This window comes from Siniperca chuatsi, linkage group LG20 (genome assembly GCF_020085105.1).
Source record: "Siniperca chuatsi isolate FFG_IHB_CAS linkage group LG20, ASM2008510v1, whole genome shotgun sequence".
Taxonomy (NCBI): Eukaryota; Metazoa; Chordata; class Actinopteri; order Centrarchiformes; family Sinipercidae; genus Siniperca; species Siniperca chuatsi.
The window spans coordinates 3,504,232-3,527,586 of NC_058061.1; the positions used below are offsets into that span (position 1 = coordinate 3,504,232).

The 23,355-nt window shown below is 39.8% G+C and overlaps 1 protein-coding gene across 3 annotated transcripts in view; it reads right to left on the minus strand.

The window, feature by feature from the left end:
* LOC122868031 (SRC kinase signaling inhibitor 1-like) overlaps positions 1-23,355 on the minus strand; it is a 100,429-nt gene that overhangs the window by 38,108 nt on the left and 38,966 nt on the right. For all 3 annotated transcript variants that reach the window (XM_044179568.1, XM_044179567.1, XM_044179569.1), the window contains exon 3: positions 14,493-14,519. In XM_044179568.1, coding sequence (XP_044035503.1) covers positions 14,493-14,519 — 27 coding nt within the window. The remainder of the gene's footprint in view (positions 1-14,492; positions 14,520-23,355) is intronic.

The following is a 23,355-nucleotide window of genomic DNA, read 5'->3' on the forward strand; positions in this document are numbered from 1 at the left end:
GATTTGCTGCAGGGGACATTTTCTTCAGGTGAACAGAAAGAAAGAAAGCTTGGCTAACGCTGGCGTTTTATTTTCGACAGTAATGGTCAATAAATCTTCCCGCAGCATGTCTCGGTGGACCTCCTCCCCCTCACACTCTTCTGGCAATCATTCATGAGACGGTCGCTGCAGTCGTCAGTTAAGTGACTTTGGTTGCAGTGATAAGTCATTACAGGAAATGGTTGATAAGAATCACCACAATCACACCTGTTCAATGATTTAATTCATACATTTCATGGAAAATAATGTGATTGTGTGTTTCTTTTTCGTGACTGAAGTGTAAATGAAATTGATTTTCAATGGTACGGTCTCAAGAGAGCTAGAAAAATGAGAAAATGTCTGAGAGGTTTGATATTGCTGAATCAAATACAGAAATAAAATGAATAAAGATTCACATGTTTCAAAGAGAAGGTTTCTTAGCTATGTTGAGTTAGTACTGTTTTCACAGAGAATCTGTGAAAAAAACAATCTTAGAGGATAAAAAGGATAAAAGTTTTTGCATTTAACAGATTAATAAAAGATCTTGCTCTACTCCATATTGTGTTTTATTTGACTGATGAAAAATGTATTTCTGACATTTAAATGTAGCATCAAAGACAAAATAATCATCTGTAAGTCCAGATGGAAAAGGTTCTGTCTGAATACTGAGCGATACATCAGAAGGATTTTACTGAGAGCAGACTGGAGTAACACTCTGCATTATAATATCACTATTTCAGATGCAGTGAGATGTTCTGGTTGGGTTAACTTCATCAGACAGTATCCCAGAGGAGGTGATTATTTCATCAAATGGCATTGTTGCTAAACAATATGAGAATCCACTGCTGTTAACACTTGATAGGACATTCTGTGTTTCTGTGTTATAATCTGTGTCCTGGTCCTTTTTGGATTTTAAAAAAGTTTAGCCGACATACAAACACATCGGTTAGTCATCATCCACAAAGCTTTTTCGCTTGTAAAAGTGAAACATATTGTTTGAAAATAAACAATGAAAGCATAAGTCTAGAGCTTCAACAATTAGTCGAAGTCAATCAACAGAAAATATTTGTAAAATCGAATAATCATTTTAGTCACTTTTCAAGTAAGAAATTCCAAAGATTTGCTGGTTCCAGCTTCTCAAATGTGAGGATTTGTTGCTTTAATATTCTAATATCTTTGGATTTTGGGCTGATGGTCAAATAAAACAAGACATTTGAAGATGTTACAATTTTCTGACATTTACAGACCAAATGATTAATTGAGAAAATAAATCGGCAGATTAATCGATAATGAAAATCATTAGCTGCAGCCCTACATAGATCTAACCTTTGTGTTGTTTGTCAAAGTATGTTTTTCCAATAGTAAGCACCCAATTTATGTTAGAAAAGAAACTAATCAGATCCTACCTTTTTCTTTATACTACTAATAATGCTGTTATATCTTTCCATGTCTTCTACAGGGATCATCAGGTAGTGAGAATGTTTCCTTTTTCCAGCAAGCTTTAGCCTCTGCCTTTTGGCTGCACGGTAATACAGTGCTGAGTTAGCATATCGTGTACTGTATGTATCCATCAGAGTCAGATGGAAAACATTCAAGTCAGCTGGAGACAGTTTTTAACAAACTCATGGAGTTAACTTGAATTAGCTAGCTGCATTTGTGCCTGTGCTAGAATGGAAATCTTGACAGGCTTAGCAAAAGGAACTAAGGGGGGCTGGGTTTAGCAAAAAAGTCAATTCTGTATCAAGAAAGCATGATAATTATACTTTAAAGAATGCCTACAAATGCCTATTGTCACTATTTAATCAGAATTCAAACTACCATTTGAATGTGGGGGAAAAATGTAATATTCAATCTCTAATTATCTTTTTGAATTCAATGTTTAAGCGCAACAGGTCGTGCTGGACTCCAGCGAGGGGCGTTCCTAAAAGGCACTGTCTGTGTGACGCAATGAATAAAAGTGAGCCTTCAGTCTAGATTTAAAAACAGAGATCTAATCTAGCGGCAGTTGGTTCCACAATCGTGGAGGAGCAACTGCAAAGGCTCGGTCACCTTTTAGTTTAAGTTGAGATCATGGGACATACAAGAGATATTTGTTGACCAATCTAAGAGACCTAGGAGCTGAGTGCCAGTGATGGTCTGCGATAAGGTGTGGCCTGACCAATAAGAACCTTGAAAGTAATCAGCAAGATCTTAAATTGAAATCTAAAATGGACAGGGAGCCAATGAAGAGAGGCTAGGACTGGGGTGATGTGCTCCTGCTTGTTGGTACCAGTCAACATCCTTGCAGCTGCATTTTGGACCAACTGCAGGCGAGTTAACGAAGAACTCAATTTAGCAATGTGTAACAACGCTGAAAAATAAGTAGCATGTCTAGAAGCATATATCAAACCCTACAGTCAGGAAACAACCTGGTATTCTGTTGATATCACAACTGTGTTTGACTTTAATATCTCCAGGGTGTGTGTACAGTAAAAAGCCCACTCGTACAGTCGTCATTCCACATAATGGACAGCACCAAGGTCTCTGAAGTTGAACCAGCTGCTACAAAATGTGCATAAAACATCAGTCTCTTCTGAAATCTGAAGTACATTTACAGTCAGTAAAATGTCTATTTATATTTTCTTGCATGAGGGATTCCATGAATTTCATGAGGGAGGAACAGTCATGCAAGATTTCTGATTTAAAAAAAAAAAAAAAAACAGTTATCACGTGGTTTTCTACAGCTTGAAATTGAATTGTAATCACTGAAGGAAGACAATGAAAGAGAGGTGAATAATTTCACTTGTTCCGCCTTTCTGTCTGACTGTGATCCACTCAAGAATAGAACTGTCAAGTTACCATTAATGAGCTTTTATGTAGAAAACCTTCCTACGTCCATTTGTCACTGTTATATTGTTCTGACAAAAATCTTTTCTATATTTTACAGCAGAGAGAGTTGGTTTGTTAGGGGCACCTACAGTGTGATTTCATGTTTTCTATAAAATGCGTTTGAGTACACAAACAGCCGATCTCAGTAAACATTGTGACACCAAACTGTGTAATTGTAAATCATTATTTCACGATAACCTTAAAAAAGTAAAATTCAAGGACCTAAAATATCCTGAAATAAGCATTAAATTTCTTTTTCATTTTCATGTCATCATCACAGACTATAATTACAAGATTTAAGCCAAGATATTTTGTGCGTATAATTTGATATTAAAAGTGAAATTAAGATCAACTAGTTTAACATCATGAGGTTTTACTTTGTTTTCCCATTACAATTAACATACAGCTTCCTACCACAAACACAGAGAGCAGTGAATACTGTATAATCCAGTCTGACAGAGCTGCTGAAGTACTGTTGATAATCACAACAACCTTGAGCCAACAAAGCTGCCCAATCATTTTTAATGGGAGAAAAACCTGGTTGTAAGTGCATTATTACTTTACTGTATCAGGTAAGCTTTATTATTGTTACAGAAAATAAGACGGTGTAGTCCCTCATTCGTCCAGGAGTGTTCTATCATATAAAAAGACTACGACTGAAACCTTTTCTATGATAGGTTACAGAAAATATTTTACAGCTTCTAACATCTGGCTGAGTCTCATGACTGAGTGTCAGCTAGTGCAGTATGGACACATTATGTGGAGGGTTGGTGAGTCTGAAATGAGGAGTGGAGGTAATACAATTAGAATATAACCACAATTAAAGTCTGAAATGAATTGTGGAATAATTAATCCATTAATAAATAATGTATCTGCAACAGATTTGATCGAGTAATCGTTTACGTCATTCATCAAGCATCTGCTTCTGTTTTATACCATTGTAAGCTGGATATCTTTGGGTTTTGGACTACTGGGCGAACAAAACTAGCACTTTGAAGATGTCACCTTAGGCTCTGAGAATTTGTGATGGGCATTTATCCCCATTTTCTGACATTTAAAAAAACTTAACTGATTAATGTTCTGTTTTGGGTCCTGGAGACCCCAGCCCTCTTTCACAGCTCAAAAAACATAGTTAACATTGTTTTATCAGCTTAATAAGTCGATGACTTTTCCAAATTTTATGGGAACTGCTTATAAACGTGATTTTGAACTGATTAGGTTTCAGTTGTTTGCTATGGAAAATTATGCATTACTTCTGTTAGAGAGACTCCAGCTGTAAAACATGGTTAAATACTACAGATTTTTATTAGCTCTACAGTATATCTGTGACTGGTGTACTTTTTACACGGCACTACCCTCCCTAATCCCAAATAAATCCATTTGGATTCCTGTTATTGGAGTTTTATACTGTAACAGTTTGTTCATAAGAGGTTTATCAGGGAGGTAGGCCTCTCTGGGGTCTAACTGACCCCAAATATAAGTAATATTCTTTGCCACATATATTCCTTTTGTTTACCAAAAAGTCATTCACAGACAGAGTGAAGGATTACCACTACAATACTTTTTTTGTTTTTTTTTTACATTTTAGGTTTCAATATGGTCAGAAGAGAAACATTTTTTTTTTGGGGGGGGGGTTGTTTTTGCAATTATTATTAATATTACACAAAGCAAAACATGAGGGATAATCAGAAAAGTAATCAACAGAATGAATCGATAATGACAATAATCCTTAGTTGCAGCCCTAACCTCATGCAATGCCACATGTGCAACCAAAAAAAGCCAAACAGGGTGATGTTAACATTATTATGTAAGTTATCCAAAATGTCCAACCATTTATAAAATGAATAAGCACTCACTGAACCCATCAGAGAGCAGCAGCAGACGCCTCTGAAGAGATGCTGTAGAGTTACATTAAAAACCATCTTCCATTATGTACAGCTGACCCTTACCTTTACTTCCAGCATCTTGTTAAGCATGAAAAGAGCTCATTTACTCTTTAGCTTCATTAGCGCCTCCCCTTGACACAAATCTTGAGGCTTGTATTTATATTAATCCACAGTTCTTTCTATTGCCATTAGAACTTAAATCTCAACGTCTTTAACAGCAGCTCTCCTTTGCTGCGTATTATAACTCCACATTTCAAGCACCGATTGGCTGGTCAGCCCCAGATTTCCCACCAGCTAATACACAGGGTCATGATTGATAATGCAGCTGTGCACAGCTGTAACATGCCCCCCTACTCACAGCTGCCACACCTCCGAACTCTTGAGATTTCATGGGCATTACTGCTGCATACCGTGGCATTCCTTTCCGGTGAGACTTATAATTTAAGAGCACCTGAATCCCTAATAGTCAGACATACTGTGCTAGTAAGCTTCTGTCACATCACATCAATTGGAGTTTACAATGCAGCTATTACAGAATGAGGCGAGTCGACAGGCCGCACGTCTTTAAAACAATAGCCTGAGGGAGGAAAGGCAGGTGAAGGAGGCGAGCAGCACACATGACACGCTCACTTGTGAGCTGCCTGATATAGCCACAGTCTCGTTCCATTTCCCACAGAGCAGCTCCACAGGAGCAGCTGGGGGTTAATTGCCTTGCTCAAGGGCACTTGTTTTTAAGTGAGAGGAGGGAACCTCTTGTTCACTTCCCTGCCCAGATATTCCCCATTGAACTAGTGAGTCAGGTTTGATCAGAGGTTTTATACACTTTGTGCAATGATTGGAGTCTGGGTTTGACCTTGACATCTCCACACAGGATGCATGTGAACCGTGTGACCTCCTGATTTTTACTGTATTTATAAAAACAAACAATAAACCCCCTTGTGAACCACATAGTCATCCAAGTCTACAGTGTAAATACAGCATTCATTCCCGTTTCGTCTCTATATTACTTCAGATATATAGCCTACAGTGAAAGATAATTGCCTTTCACATAAAATCTAGCGGGAACTTTTCATCCTGTTATTGCTTTCCACCAAGTTCAGCCTTATTAATGTGCAGCCTGCTAAGCAAACCTTGCAGTCTTGGCAGATGGCAGTGAAGTGTCAATAAGTGATTCTGGCCACGTGCCTCAGCACAGTGCCAGTCGGCAAGCCAGTCGGGGAACACTGCAGCAGTCGGACTCCTAAGCCTTTTAGCGGTAGAAAACACCCCAGCTATTCTCTGAGTCAGATTGGGGAATAGCGATTTTCCACCAAGCATCATATCAACAGCCAAACAGCACAAGGACAACAAAAGCATTTGTCTGAATGGGTTAGAGTTGAGCTAGCTCTCTGGGACAAATATGGCAGGGGTAGTCTGGGGATGCCTCCCTGTATAGACAATATCCTGGTTGCATTCTGTATATGAGAAACGTGAAACACAGATGGGCGCTGTTGGGCCTCGCCTTGCCTCACCACGTGTGAGGGACAAAAGACAGGCCTACCTAGAAAGGCCAAAGCCTTCACTGAGACTTGACTGAGAAACAAAGAAAAGACAGTACACTGCCCGTTGTCTTTTCCACAGTAAACTCTGTTTACGACAAGAGGCGCATCACGTCTTTCTACACGCTAACTCCCGTTAACACAAGATGCTTTTCACGTGAACTTTAATTTCCCTAGGAAGAGTTAACTTGCTGGACGAGAAACAGACTGTTTTGTGTTTGCTGAACACTTTTGGATCCTGATCGTTTACTCCCCATAACAATCCTGTAGCTGCAGAAGGAAGAGACACGGACTGACCGTTCCCTTCACGGAGAGCAAGATCGTCGCTGAGCCCCTCTCCCTACCGACGTCAACTGCTGTTTTCCTTTGCTGCCACGAAAGGAACAGTTTCGCCATTGGACCCGGCTTCGTCAGGGTCCGAGCCTGAGAGGAACTCCGCCGGACAAGTCCAAAAGAAACTGACGCATCAATCGCTAGCCAAGAGCGATTGCAAGTAAGAGGCTTGTGTCCGGGCAGAGATAGATTTTAGAACTGTGTGTTATTTCATCTAAGTTTCATTGTTGTGAATTGTGTTTGTGCTTATTTTGGAAAATGACAGACCGCTGCGTCCGAATTGCTGTGTGTTTTTCTTTGTGTTTAGCACATTCCATTTGGTATCAGTACCACGCCGTTGGGCTGGTTAACTGTGTTAGCTTTAGCCACTGTGGAAGCTAGTAACTGTGCTTTATCAGTCCAGTAACACGGCTGTTGAATGAAAGTCTTAACCAGCTAAGCTGCATGTTATCTTGAGGACAAATAGAGCTTGTCCTCCCTTTTTGGCTTTATCCCTTGGTTTGAGATTTGCGGGTCTGCCCGCCATTTTGGCTCTATGCGTGATGACCACCCACGTGGTCACATAGTTTTCCTCGCACCCCCCACTCCACACACACATCTCATATGCTTGCTGATTGTTGTATGCTCATTGTGTTTAGATTAGACTGTAGTGGTTGTTGGCTGAAGTTATTGATTGTTAAATCAGTGCTAAGGCTAAATAAACGCTATTGTAACTTTTAAAGAGCAGTTGTGGTTTTTGTGTGTACATGTGATAAAAGCTGGTTGGGACGGTCAGTGCACAGACCTCACCCTTCATTGTCCATTATTAATGTAAGATAATACTTTAATTATCAACATTTTTAGGGGGACAGCAAGCTGATACTGTTCTTCACGTTTGGTTATTTGTCCCTGATCCCAGGGTGGTGCCCTGTAATTATTAATGTATGTATGTATGTATGTATGTATGTATGTATGTATGTAGATAGATATAATAATTTTGATAATAATATCAATATCTATCATTTATATTTCTGCTGATAACCAAACCTGCCCTACCTGAATCCCAACAGCACCTTGCAAAGCATCCAGGCTCCCTGAAGTGACACAAAGGCTTAAAAATCAAAAAAACAAAAACATCCTTCTAAAGAAAAAGATGACTCTTTTCGTTATTGTACCATGTTTTTAAGATTGCTGAGTAAAGCATCACATCAGTAATTGAAAATTTGACAGTGCAGTTTGGAAAGTCATTGAAAAGCCATGATGCTAACATTCCCAAAAAAGGAACAAAAAACATATCTTATTTTATCTGTCATTTGATAGCTCTCAAGCTTCTTCGACAAATGATTTCGATACTGGTTGGTACTAAAAATAATTAGCATGATTATATGATCAACAAACATACTACTTAGAGTTTGCCTCCAGTGTAATGAAAAATGTTTTTACATTTTGTTTCTTTTTCCAGGAGGCATAAACTTTGGTACCAACCGATGATGTCTGGATTGTAATTTAAAGGATAAGACCAAAGATATTCAATATTTGTTATTATCAACAAATCCCACAAAAAGACCAAAACAAGTACGTAGTCTGTCTCTCTTTTCGACTTCCCTACCCTGTCTGCAGCACTAAGCCCCAAGGCCATTGGTTCCTACTGAAGACATACATCTTTAAAAATGGATCACTCTTTTACAGCTGTGCACTTTAGTTTTAGCACCCGTTCCACAGACAGGAGCATTTGTTGGGGACTATTATCAGCTGCTGATTTGTTGGTTTGATTTTCGGTAACAGGACGGTGTATGCAGGATTGACTCAAAACAAACTACAGTGGCCGTGTTCCTTGACTTTGTTCTTTGATCTGTTGCTGTGAGTTTTGAACATGAGAGCGAGCTAACACCAGCTAGACAAAGGCAGGAGGAACATAGCAGTGAATGTGCAGGAGCTGTAGATGACTTAGCAAGTGTTAACATAGCATGATTGCTAAAGTTAGGCTAAAAACCTTCCTCTTTCCAAGTGGATTAACAAGTTGTAAAGGGATAGACAGCTTAAAATGCCAAAAGGTAGAAATCTATGTGGACTAGTTGGAAAAAAAAAATAAATAAATAAATAAAAAACACCTTGTATAAACATTCATAAGATATTTGATATTCCCCCGTCAGTAGCGCACCACGGAAGATGAGAACAGTTCTCCTAGCAACGCCATCTCTAAGCTGTCACTCCACCGTTGTCATGGGAAACGCCCACTCAAGAGGCTCTAGGTTTAAACACGGTTTCCACAAATATGTCCAAAAACTTCTGAAATAAAATATGCACAATAACTGTGGTACCATTATTATTTACATTTTCCTCACACAAAAAGTGGGGTAAATTTTAATTTGTCCTTCTTTAAGAATTGTAGGAAAATTGTCCACAAACATTTATCCACTACCGACCCAATCACCTTTCTTAATTTTCCAAATCATCACATCACAACTCTGTCATCACAGGTTGAGCAGAGCAAACTCTTGTACTGGCTATGGCATGCTAACGCGTGGTAATGAAGTACAGTATAGTATTATGTATGGTATTATAGAACGCTCTGAGGACGCATGAATGATATTTCTTTTTAATTAACTATTTCCTCTGCTTTGTCTCTATGGCTGCTTAACAAGCAGAAGAAAAATCCCACGAGCAATAGGCTCCATAATAATTCCCTCGGAAATGAAGATGGCTGATGAATAAGTGGAATACTGGTGACAGCTTCAATAGGATCCCCTTTCCCTGTCTGAGCACACAGTGTGGTACATTCCCCCAAATTCAACACTGAGGCGAAGAGAGAAGACAATAGGCTGTGATTACTTTGGCCACTCCAGACAGAAAGACAAGAGCACAAGCGACGCAAAATGGAGTATTAATATTTGTATAAGTGAGGCTGGGAGCAATGAAAAAGGAGAGAATTATGCAGCACTCTGCTCCATTGTGTTTTTGACAGTGTCAGTGGCAGCAGCAGTCGCAGGCTGGTGTTTAAATCCATGTTCACCCCTACAGACAAGCTGACGACCCCATCTGCCTGTTTTGTTTGGTTTGAGGATGTCGGGGAACATGAGAGGGAGTCTTGAAATGTGCTTATAATATATGCCTAATTACAGTTCCCATGACCACTGCAAGTCCATGCATGTATGAAAATGTGTGCGCTTGCATCTAATGTAACATTGTTTGCTAATCTATGATGTGTATTTGAAGTGGGAGTATCACCCATGCTTGTGTGTGCATTTCTGAGCTGGCAAACCAATGAAACATCAAAGGGGAGCAGTGGGGGACTATTAAACATATATACGCCCTCACACACATGAGCACAGCAGTGTACTGCTGCAGGGGTTTCTATTGCATCAGAAGAGGAGGCGAGACTCCCCTGACTCCCTGAGAGGAAGGGGAGCAATAACCAATCCAGCATGAGCTGCAGACCAGCAACAAATAGGGGGAGATTGAAAAACAAAAAGCCAACGTGTGTTTGTCACCAGCTAAACAGACGAGGGAAATGCTGACAAAAAGGAACACGAGAAAAACCATAATATGGAAAGATTTTACATATGATAAAATAACAGGAGGTTTTCCATCCAGACTCTGGTCATGTTATAGTGCACAATGTTTTTTTTTTTTTTATTCTAAGTACTGTTAACACTGCTGGCATCAGCACTATCATGCTCTCATACCATTTATTACATTATGTTGTGTGAGTGTTAAAGGATAAAGCTGGTGTTATTCTATACTTGTCTTAATCGAAATCTCTCAATACTTCCCGACTCTCAGCGTCAAGCCCATTAGTTGGTAGCATAGACTGTATATAAAGATGGACGACATGACAGCTCCCCAAAAGTGAAGCCTAAACATCTGGCTCGCCCCCCCGGTGACTGGCCATAAACCCCGCCCCCTCTGTGTTCCCAAAAATGGTGGTTTCTGTGATTTTAAGTAGTTCTTATCACACTGATGTGTGTTCAGATAAGTTTGGTTTTAATTAGTTTTTTGATACTATAAAAACAGCTGAGGCTGGCTCGCTGGGTGTGTGGGCAGGACCTCAATACCGCGGCTCCAACCCCGATCACTACAGCGCAGACTCTGGCTCCAAATGACGTCACCAGCGCAACATCGCTGCGCCCGTATCCAGGATATTTTGGCTTCATTTTTGTACAGTGGGAGGAAGTGGAGACACGTCGTCCATCTTTATATAGAGTCTATAGTTGCTACAAATTATGTAAATCAGGTCACAAATATACAGTGTTTTTGGGTTGTTTTTTTTAAAGTTTCAGTAATTTCCTAAAACAGCTGGTCACTGTAGTTTTTAGCAAACGTTACTCAAACAGGAGGAAACTGTGCATTTGTTGGGGACTACTGTCAGCCGCGGATTAATACACATGCTGTAACTGCTTTTTAAAAATCAATTTTGAAAAGCTACTCAGCTCTATGGCACAGAGGAAGAAGATATATCAGGCTTTGGATACACACACACACACACAAAATACTTAGTAGATACATTCTTCGCTGGTTTTGGTCTTTTCATGGGATTGTTAACAAGAAAAATGCAGAATGTCAGCCTTATTCTTTAACATTTTAAGAGTACATACTGTAAAATATCTATAAAGAACGTACGTTTCATTTAATTCTAAAGCAGCAGGTTTTCTATTGTTCCATTTCAGAAAATCCTTCAGCAGAGTTTCAGCAATAGGTATACAAAGAGCCTTTCAGAATATCAAGTCATTTGGTGGTTAAGTTGCTGTAAGCTGCAGTAAGTGCTTAGGTTAGCATATGCATAACAGTACAATCTTCCTCAGGCTACAGTGAAGAGAAGGTCAAAAGGGTTTGTTCAATGAGCATAATGTATTCAAGTCTGAGGTGGAACTAATAATGCATTATAGCCTTTTGTTGCTCTTTACATCGTCTTGCATTAGTTTGTCAAGCTGAGAGGAAAACACTAATTGAATTTTAGGTCGAAATCACAGGCATGTTTTATTTTCTCTTAACCAAACCAGTTAAAATGTTTACTTTGTCGCATTTTTGTATTGAATTTAAAGTGTTTACTCTCCCAAATTACAAAAACACAGATTTTCTCACTTACCTCTAGTGTTATCCAGCCGTGTAAATAGTTTTGATACTATTTGCTTAGTTTTTGAGATATTGAACTGAGAGATTTCTACCTCTACCCCAATACAATGGACGCCCATAACTTCAGCAGCAACATGTCTTACCAGAAACAGTGTCTCAATTACTCTGGATAATCCAAAGAACATACTGTCAACCATTTCTGTGGGGACTATTTCTTCCCATGAAATCTCAGAGGAACCTGGGGATATTAATCCAATGGTAAGTGAAAATGTATCTTTTTTTGTCATTTGGTTGAACTGACCCTTTAAACATAATCACATGAACTCAGATGCCCCTTATACCTATACCACATAAAACAACAATCACACAGCAAACATAGGTTCTTCCAAGTAATTTGTAGGATTACATTCTCACTTTTAATCCACCCTGAACGACTGAGCTCACTATTTTCTAGCAGTTTTGGCTAGGTTCACATTTAAATTTAAATGGAAATGTTCTCACATGCTGAAAGAGCAAACACCCTGGACTTTAATCTGGTCCAAACATGCCTGGTGTGAACTCACTCTGTAATTTCTCTTTGCATTATTATTTTCACATAATGGGAGTCAAGTTCCTCAGTTTGGAAACTTGAAGCCAGTTAGCAGTGCTACAGCAGCAGCTACAAACTAATATGAGAGCTAGCATGAAGCTGGCAGCAGCTGATGACCACTAATGGCTCCATTTTCAGATTAACTCATGCATTTCACATTTCACACTGTTTAGCCTACATCCCAACCTTGCCAGTGCTTGGTAAAATTTCTGCCTCTAACTGAAAATGAGGTTTCATTTTGATGGTAGCATTCGAAGTGGGCACACTTTCAGAGGCAACCGAGTGGTGCAATTATCCTGGAGGCAAACCGTGTGTTTAAACAGCGTGGGTTTAAATTTGGCTCATGATTTTTGCTTTATGCCATCCAATCCCATCTCTCATATTTCCTGTCACTAGGTAAACGGTGTAATACAGTACAGATTACATTAATATCACCTTAAGAAATAAGAGGGCATGAATAATCTTTCACCACTGACAGACAGAGCACTTTCACAGCTGTCTTCATTACTACACTTGGGACTGCTCAGAAGCTCTCCTTCAGCTAATCAAATAATAACCCAGGTGTAACTGCCCCGAGGGCAGAGAGCAGTCAAACTTGCAAGTGAAGCACATTAAGTGCAACTTTGCACCCACAGTATGCTGTGCTGGACTAATAAACAATGTGCATGCTACACAGCAAGCACATGCAGCATTTGGGGGCATGAATCGATGAGGATGACATGGAAAGTCTTAAGTTATTACAAATCATCCTGAGGGCGACATGAATGTGTAGCAAATATCATGGAAATCCATTCAACAGTTATTGAGACATTTTAGTCAAAACCACAAATGTCAACCTTATGGTGGCGCTAAAGTAAACCGATTACCAAAGTTTCATTAGGTTTCATCCTCTGGGAACCATGAATGCCTGCGCAAAATTTTGCGCCAGTCAATCAAGCAGATTGTGATATTTCACAGGATAAGTGAAAGATTTGACCTGCTGGTGGCGCTAAAGGAAAATTCATTAAGCTTCATCCAGTTTGTAAGACATTCACGGTCCCCAATCCATGAATGTCTTACAAAATGTTATGGCAGTTCATCCAATAAATGGTGACATATTTCAGACCGACCATGCTGCTAGCATGGCCAAAAACCTACCAGACTAGGCCTGAAAATCAGACTGATTTGCCATTTCGTTTCAATTCATTAATCAGTCTGACCTCATTTTCATGTTAGCCAATTTCAGTTTGGGAAAGGGGGGTGTTATTTATTTTTTTGCCCTAACCAATCAGTAGTGACACAGAAGCTGCGGTGGTGATTGATGGGAGCCGTTAACTTGATATTTTTCACATTGATCTATGAAATGCAGATTTAAGAGTTGCTGTGAATCAACATAAAAAAATCCTGTACAGCTGGATCGATCTCATCCATGCTTGCCACCATTTTTGTGGCCATTTTTGTCTGGGCCTGGCACAGGAAGATGACGTTCCCATTCTAAATCCCACCTACAAAGCCCCGACTTGGCTTAGTGTTTTCTTTTTTTTTTTTTTTTACAACAGGAGAAAACCGCAGTCAATGAGCACAACACCAGACCTATTTGAATCACTGTGAACATCACAGGTGTGGGCAGCCATCCACAGGTCCAGAAATAGGCTATGATGGGCTCTGTATGGTGCCTTTATAGACAGAGAGTTTTGGAAGCAGGCGCAGAAATCTAAGCTCTAACCAGCTGCTTTCCAGCTAAGCTAGACCACACACTGTACTTCACAAAGCAGCTGGACAATTTTGCCTCCTCTTGCAGGAAATTTGGCCTATTTTGTTTGATAATTACAATAACCATACCATAACTAGCTACAATCATTAGAATAGTGGAGGTACCAAGTTATAAGTAACAGTACTCTGTTGGACATAAATCTAACATGCATGTCCCATTTCAAACACCGCACTTATGAGACTCAAGGAGAGTTCTTTCCTGCCTGCCATCAATCAATCTCCATTTCCAGTCAAGAATTGTGTTTACTTGCTGAGACAGAAATGTCACAGCATGCAGAACAAGAGAGTTAAAAGAGTTAAACACAAAAGTGTATGCCAACATGTGACCAACACTAAATGCAATGGAGACAAGGCAAGCAGGCATGCAAAGAAACAATGGAAAGTTATCCTATTAGAGACACATCCACACGGAGGGACAGATTTACGCTGAAACACAAACACAATATTGGCACTGACCTTGAAGCTCCAGTAGTTTGGTTGTTGCTAAGGGGGAAAGAAAAACAAAAAAGTAAAGAAGACAGAAAAGGGACAGGGAGGGTAAAAAGGGGGGAGGGGAGGGATTGAGTGTGAGACATTTTCTCATTTGTTAAGCTGCAAAACACTACTCTACAAAAGATCAAGCAAAAGAAACGGCTGGATAGAACCAGAACTGAGAGGAAAGACAGAAAATGCTTTGTCACTCAGTTCCCATGTGAGGATATGCAAGTGATACCACAAAGTGTGACTAATAAAGTTTAAGAGGTTTAATGGTACATTATTTTTATGTAGCTAGTGCGGTAAAAATGTCTAGACCCCTTTGCTTAAAATGACCACAAATTGTAGTAAAGCTTAAGCAAACAAACCAATAAATAGCCTATTTTTTGTACATTAAGCTTGGTGGGAAAATGATGGGCTAATTATTGTGATGATAGCCAGATTAATTTACGTTGTCCTTCATTGCCATCATAATAGGACTTTAATTGCTTGTAATTGCTTCTCAGCAATTAATCAAATGTTTACAGTGACTTCACACACACTAATGATGTAAGCCCAGGCAGCTCCTAAATTTTACCCTCACTCTCCCTAGATGCAGAGTTGGCTGGCGTGGACCCAGGAGCAGGATTAAAGCAATGCACCGACACTGGATTAAGAAGCTGCCATTTTCACTTTATTTGGGAAGAAGCCAATGTTCAGGTCAACGTCCTTCTGATTCTTTAAGATACAGCGTATGTGTGCTCATCTGTGAAATTCAGTTGATGCTCATTAATCAATATGTTCATCCACTAATGTACACTTTCAACATACTGCAGTGTTTCCGTTATATATACACACATTTTGCAGCCTGCCGCCACTGCTTCAGAATTTTATGAACTGTCATGAAGTTGCAATTAGACCACACTGCGGAGCTGTCCGCTCCACTGAACTCAAACGAACGGTCGTCCGCTCTCTCTCCACTTTGAGGATGAGCAACTGGAACAGTGACAGGACGTCAATCTCTAACGAAGTCATGACAACCAAATAAACAACAGCGCAAGTAGCCTACAGCATTTTTTCCTCAGGCAGAGTGACAAACAGGGCAGAGCATAGTCGGACTGGCCATCGGGAGCACTGGGAGAAATCCCGGTGGGCCAGTCGCTCTGTGGGCCGATTGAGCAGGCCATTATACAAACACAAGAGCGAGAGAGATGCATCGTCAGCCCACTTTGATTATGCACCAGCCCACATCGTCCTCCTCAAGATCCTCAATACCAGTTCAACTGTTAGTTAAGGTTCTGCAGCTGAAGCCCTAAGACAGAAGACAATAGGGATAAGATTTGAGTTTGGCTAGCTGGCTATTTAGCCATATCGGGTCCGTTTGGTTGAAACATGTTAAACCAATCACAGCCTGGATGAGGCAGGCAAAAAAAAAAAAAAAAAAAAAAAGGCTGACGTGCTACAGTAAACTTTCGAAATGTTGAACTCACTGATGTATGAACGGTTGTGATTAAGTTAGTCCTTAGTATTAACAAATTAGACTAACTACCCAGGTACAACAACCCCCCCCAAGCTGGCTAAACAATAGGGAAGAGTAATGCTTATGATCGGTCAATGAGGGAAATCTTAATTGCTACATACATTACAGCATACGTTAAAATGATATTTTGGATATTACAGTTCTTCCAACTTTGTGGCAACAGTTTGTGTTCTTCCCTTTCCTGTTTCAACTTGACAATTACCCTGTGCACAAAGCAGCTCCATAAAGAAATGGTTTTCCCAGTTTGCTGTGGAAGAACGTGACTGGCCTGCACAGAGCCCCGACCTCAACCCCATCCAACACTTTTAGGATGAACTCGACTGTGAGCCAGAACTGATCACCCAACATCAGTGTAGAACCTCATACTAATGCTCTTGTGTCTGAATGGGAGCAAATCCCTGCAGCCAGGTTCCTAAATCTGGTGGAAAGACTGAAACCAGAAGAGTCCATCTTGAGTGCAACACACTCAAAAATCTTATTTTCTCCTGAATGAAAGGTATCTTGTGTAAAACCTAATAGTGGAAATTGTTCAGGAATTATTATCTTGGACTGATGAGTGTTAAATGCGATGAATCAGAAAACGGATCTTTGCATTCCTCATTTCAGCCAATGAGAAAGAAAAAAAGTATAAAAGACAGAATGGACGGCTGTAGTCCAAGAGAAGTGACCTTTACAAGGCTGCTTTATACTGGTATCAGATATTTAGCTTAGTTTAGTTTCCTTACTGAGGAAGAAGAAGCAAGATATTTTTACAGTTTTCTGGACTACTGAACTTACTGCAAATAAATAAATAAATAAAAAGAAAATCATTGTGTCCAGTGATCGTCTTTACTATGTGCCTTTTGATGCAGATCCAGATGCGTTATAAAAAGACTAAGACTCTACAGCCACACTAGCAGCTGTGATGCTGTATTTAGGCACAGTCTTGCTAGGAGTAAAATGCTAACATCAGCAGGCTAACATGCTCACAATGTTAATGCTAACATGCTGATGCTCAGCATGCTGCTAGCAGAAAATCTTTCTATTATTAAAATAACAAATTTTGGCAGAGATATATGATCTCTGATTGTTCTACAGTTTAGTTTGTTTTCCAACTAAGTAAAGCAATCAGATTCAGTTTAGTCTTCAACTTAAATAAAAGTCTCAGTCTTGTGTCCATTTGGTCCTTGATGTTTGAGCAGCAAGAAGAAAATAATATGCAGTCATTACAACTCACACTGGCAATAACATACTGATTCTGTAGTTAAAGGTTTATCATTAACAGCTGTAAATACTCATTACTGCAAGTCCAATAATAATAATTTCATCATCTAGTTCAAGAGGTGCAAAGCTAAAATACAAAACTAGCTTGATACTGACTAATTGAAATATCCTGCTTAACAGATAACAGTCTGTGTTTAGTTGACTTCTCTGCCTTAAAAGAAGAGGCAACAGTGATCTTAAAACCCATCAATTAATCACACATGACGGCACAGAATTAGCTCCTGGGCGAGAATGGGATGTTTGGAACTGGCTGGTCTTATTTGTGCCAAGATGTCTTCTATACATATTAGTGCTTCAGTATAAATGTTGTTAGAGGAGTCATGGTTGATTAGTGACTTTTGTAGTGCGAACAGAACCTGCAGTGTATTGTTACTTGACAACAGATGTCTCTACAGTATTTGGAGGATTGCGGGCCTCTGTTGAGAGGTTGAGCCAACAGTAATCGAATGATATATAGACGTCATCACAGCCAATTCAACTTGTAGCTGAGTCTGATATCACATAACACCACAAAGAAAATATAGCAGTTAAAAAGGAACACACGGTGAAGCACCATCATGGGCTTATCGTGGGATTTAGAAAATATTGCAGCAGAGAGTTGAGCAGCATCATTCCCTCATGTTTTGACAGATGAGTAAAAGTTCTGACTACTTTGATTGTGGGGGGATGATTACAACTACAGAAACTTCTGACTCATCACATTTACTGGGAATAATTCAACTTTGATTCTTTCTATGGAAAGCTTCAGCCAAACGTCATAGAACTTCAACATTTTTTTTTTTTTTAAATGGCAACCAAAAGCATTTATCATATGAAACTCAAAATGTTCAAAGCACTTCCAAACATGTTCACAGTGGGTCGTGTTTAATATTTGCAAGCTACCTTTTTAGTCTCAGCACCTCTTTGGTTGCCATGTCTAGAACACAGACATACACAAATCTACAAATAACTGTCACAACAAACAGTTTTAGTGAAAGTGAGAGTGTGCAGATTCGACATTGCAGCTGCATTAATTCCAATACTGACTTGCACCTTTGAGTTACTTAAATGTGACTTCAAATTATGAGCACAGGTTGGTTAATATTGTCTGAGAGTCTGAATTTCATCACATATGCTGAGAGAGCTTTGGAAAAGACAAATTCCCTTAATTAAACTAAGGTGTAGGTGGAACTTATTTCATGTTTGAGCAGCTGCTTTGGGAGCTGCCTGGATTCTGGAGAATATTTTCTCTGCACTCGCCCGAAATCTCAGTTGCAACTTTTGAGATCCATCGCACTTCATTTTTGAATATGCAGTGAAGGAAGCCAGATAGAAGAAACAGGGTTTGGGAAAGAAAGAGTAATAGGCCTCTGGGCTGCTGTGACCCAGATTTCAGAGCTCTGTGTGGTTTGTAGGCCTCTGTCCAAGCTTGGTGACCAAAACAGCCCAATCACACCTGATCTGATGCCACCCAGCCTCAGTTGCTCCGTAACTGAACAAAACAATTAAGCTTCTCCTTTCCAATTTAATCAAACATTTAAATTCTACGTGGCCAGATTCTGCATCCCAAATGATTTTTTTTTTAAGCCTTTCTGTCCTTAAATTGCTCTTTTGCCAAATTTTGCAGAATAGTGGGGTTGACACTTACATAGAACTACATCAGCAAATAATATTTATTTGTAAAGTGTTTAACTTCAATTTAGTGAACCTATTTGACTAAGGTGACCACATGTCATGTAGCACACAGAGTATATTAGACATTTAAGTCTTGAAATCTGTCTGAGGTTAACAGTTTCAGAAGGTCTACAACCCACTGCGTCCATGTTTTTCTATAGCCTGCGTCTTAAACTCAATACATGTCCACATGGATAAACCTTAATAAGCATAAAGGAAGAATCAGAATGGAAAGATCCTTTACTTTTCTCTTTGCGCTTTTCATGAATTCAATTAAGATAAAAAATTATACATAACCCTTCAGCCTCAAAAAAGTGCAGTTCAGTGTCTATCATTATTACTAAAGAAGATCTTTAAATACTGGCCTTTCTTGACACTAACTTGAAAAATGAACTTTTTTAACGTTTTCTTCCCATCTTTACGTTTAGAGTATCTATCACACCATAATAGTACATTAAGAATAACATTCACCTATACTTCAACTCACAATTTTTTCACTATTTTTTGTGAGCTTTTGTTGAGACCGAGATGGGCTTGTTCCAGGCAATTCTGGTTAATCTTGCATGGAAAACTCTACAGAAAGACATTTAGGAAATGGTTTATCTTCGAGAATTTAAAGTTAGGAGAGAGAGATGATTACAAACAGTGTCAATTTCTTTATTGATAAAGTCAGATGAGGACGTGTTCTACCATTTTGTTGCTTTTTTCTCTACTTTAATGTCTTTATCTTATTTACAATTATGATGATAATTGTCTAAACTATGGTATATACAAATATGCAGATGACATGGCCTTTTGTATACGAGGTGGCATACCTGAACCATGTGACTGCTCTCCAGGCTTTGTGTCAGCAAAGTGCACTGGAGCTGAACTCCAGTAAAACAAAACAACTGATTATCTGCTCTAAACAGGACTTTACCACTGTGCCAGTCATTATCAATGGTCAGCCAGAAGAAACTGTAGAAAACATGAAGTACTTATAATATACCTAATAATAAAGTTTCTTTGTTTTGATACGTTTAAGAAATGTATGCAACTTATTAACTGTATCTGCTCAAACGACTTAATACATTTGGTGTGAGCCAGTAAACTCTACAAGTAGTCTATAAATCTCTCATTAAAAGTATTCTGTCATACAATATTACTGCATGCACCTGAACAGTAAACACAGGAGCAAGCTGGTGAGGGTCATCAAAGTGGCCATTAAACTAATGAGAGTGACGATAACATCTCAATTCACAAAGATGAGACAGAACCAGTGCATTTAATAACATATATCTCCAGAAAATAAGAAGAAGAAGAAGAAGAAGAAGAAGAAGAAGAAGAAGAAGAAGAAGAAGAAGAAGAAGAAGAAGAAGAAAGAAGAAGAAGAAGAAGAAGAAGAAGAAGAAGAAGAAGAAGAAGAAGAAGAAGAAGAAGAAGAAGAAGAAGAAGAAGAAGAAGAAGAAGAAGAAGAAGAAGAAGAAGAAGAAGAAGAAGAAGAAGAAGAAGAAGAAGAAGAAGAAGAAGAAGAAGAAGAAGAAGAAGAAGAAGAAGAAGAAGAAGAAGAAGAAGAAGAAGAAGAAGAAGAAGAAGAAGAAGAAGAAGAAGAAGAAGAAGAAGAAGAAGAAGAAGAAGAAGAAGAAGAAGAAGAAGAAGAAGAAGAAGAAGAAGAAGAAGAAACAATTCATCACAAAATAATTAAGGTTAACAAAACATCATGCAGAGCTCTTTGGGAACAGAGGAAGACTGTATCACAGAGGAACTTTCACATCTCTAGTTTCCTAGGAGCTAAACTCCGGTAGGTGATACAGGATGCCTCTGGCTACAAAGAACATTTATAAGACATTAAAAAAAGTCATTTATCCCACAGGGAAATTGGCTTGCTTAATGTTTTTTCTCAAGGTGTTTTTTTTTGTGTCTCCTTGTTAGAAGGGATTCTGAATGTTTGTAGAACTAACATTAATGCATCAAGATTAATAAATTAACGTCACGTCCTACCTTGACATGCTGTCAGAAATGACAATTTTGATGGACAAGTTTCCGTGTTGTGACTGAACTCTTCATCTTGGCAGATTGACCATTTGCTTTCATGTAATCACAAGTTTGCAATCAATAAATGCCCTACTTACATTAATTTCTCAGTTTATTTTCTGCCTTATCCTTGCAAAAGAATAATAACGCTGTCAAGGATGGTTTCTCAAGATATAGAGCTAACAACCTCTGAAAGTGCGTCGAAGTTGGAAAAATGGAGTCAGCTGGAGGTTACAAACGGTGGCTTCACAATTACGAGTTTAACTGGGAAATAGGCGTTAATATTATCACCTTTCCCACATGTGCTTGTCAGAAATATGGTGACAGAAACAAACAGCTGATAATTGTGAAGTCTAGCACCCACTGTGTTTTAATCCCTAATATATCTTACCATTTCACACAGAGCTGTGCGCTGTGTAATCACCCACTCGCTTGGTTTATTCACCTTAAATTGGAATGGCAAAATCTACCGCCAAGTCACTCTACAAATAATTTAAAGCCACCAACAAGCGGACATTTTTTGGAACATAAAACCTGTCTCATCTAACACAAACAGGCCCCCTATGCACCGTGACTCAGTGATTACTGCCTGGAATATTTCTCAATCACTTGAGCTGAAATCCCAAGGTGCTCATATGCACAGAGACAGACAGAGCTTAGAGAGATGACGGGGAGAAAGACGGGAAGTAGAGACAGAAAAGAAAAAGAGAAACAGCAAGAGAGGGATGAGCAGAGAGACATGCGTGACTGACCTGCATGCCAAGTAGCCATTTTTGTACCTACCCTCTTATTTCCCCCTCATTCACAGTCAGCCTTGCTTCCTCTCCAGCCTTAATACACATACACAACACATGTGCACTCAATCATACACTAATACCCACTTGTGTTTGTGCATACACAGACACACACACTTTTGTTTTTCTTCTTCTTCTGCACACATGCATTCACATACATACATGAACACACATCACTGCGGCAGCACAGACACACCTGGCCAACACCTGCCTTCTTGGGAGCAAATGGACCCTCCCCTAAAAACACACGCACACACTTACTCATACACTCACACTGAACAGAAAGGGAGGAGAAGATGAGTTGTGTGCTCATCAGGTCTACCTGTCTTTACATCACTTGTACTACGCACACACACACACATGCCTTCACATACATTAAGAAGATGCACGCACACACACACCCCCACAACCACTCCTGTACTTTACATCACTCCATCACCTTCTACTCTATCATCATTCATGCAGCAACAGAGGCATCACACAGTCATGGCAGCACCACAGAGGAACGCCGAAATGTCTCCGCTGAGGATGCAAGGACGGGGTTAGAGAGTGTTACCGTTGCTACTTAATGAGCACGTCGGCCGCCTGGCGCATCCTCCCGCTCCACACGCCTCCCTCTTCCTCCTCCCCCCTCTCCATTTTTTTTTTCACTGCGGCTCTGTGTCTTTCCCGCGCCCTGAGGATCCGTCAGAGTCCCCCTCGCTGGTACCCGTAGTAGCGCCTAAGAGGCAGTAAGCATCTCTTCCTGCCCCTCCTCCTCCTGTCCTGTGCTCTCTCTCTCTCTCTCTGTGTCACTCTCTCTCACCCCTCGTCCCTGCTGACAAATGATAAAAAAAAAAAAAAACCTCCCTCCTTCCTTCCTTCACTGTCTCTCCTTTTGTCGCTCGTTCTCTCTCCTGCTGCTGTTGCCTCTCACTCAGTACAGCGTGTGCCTCCTTCCAAAGCCCAGGCATTGCCAACCATATGATATCACTCAGTTGCCTTATATGGGAAACGGTTGGTTGCCATGACGACAGCAGACTCCACCTGTTCCTTCCATCTCTCCCTCACACACACACACACACACACACACACTCTCTCTCGGTCTCAGTCCACCTTTTTCATCAGGAGATAGATGGTGTGGTTTGGGTAAATAGACACAGCACATGAAAGAGCAAAGAGTGGGTGGAAAGGAAGGAGGAGCTGGACGGGTGAGATGAGATCAGACTGAGACGTGATGGACAGGAGCTGACGGAGGTTTGGAGGGAGGAATAAGAAGAGAGAGAGCAGACTTAAAGGAATAGTTCAACATTTTGGGAAATTTGCTTACTGAGAGTGAGATGAGAAGTTTGACATCAACCTCATGTCTGTGTGTTAACTATGGAGCTGGAGTCAGGACATGGTTAGCCTAGCTTAGCATAAAGCCTGGAGACAGGGGAGACATCTAGCCTGGCTCTGTCGTAAGAGAAGAAATATGCCTACTAACGCTTCTAAAGCTCATTAATTTACATGTTGTGTCTCATTTGTTTAACCTTTACAGGAACAAAAATGTACAAATCATAATTTCATTCGAGAACTTCACCATTTATAACTAGGAGGTTGGGGTGGTGAAGGGAGCTGCAGC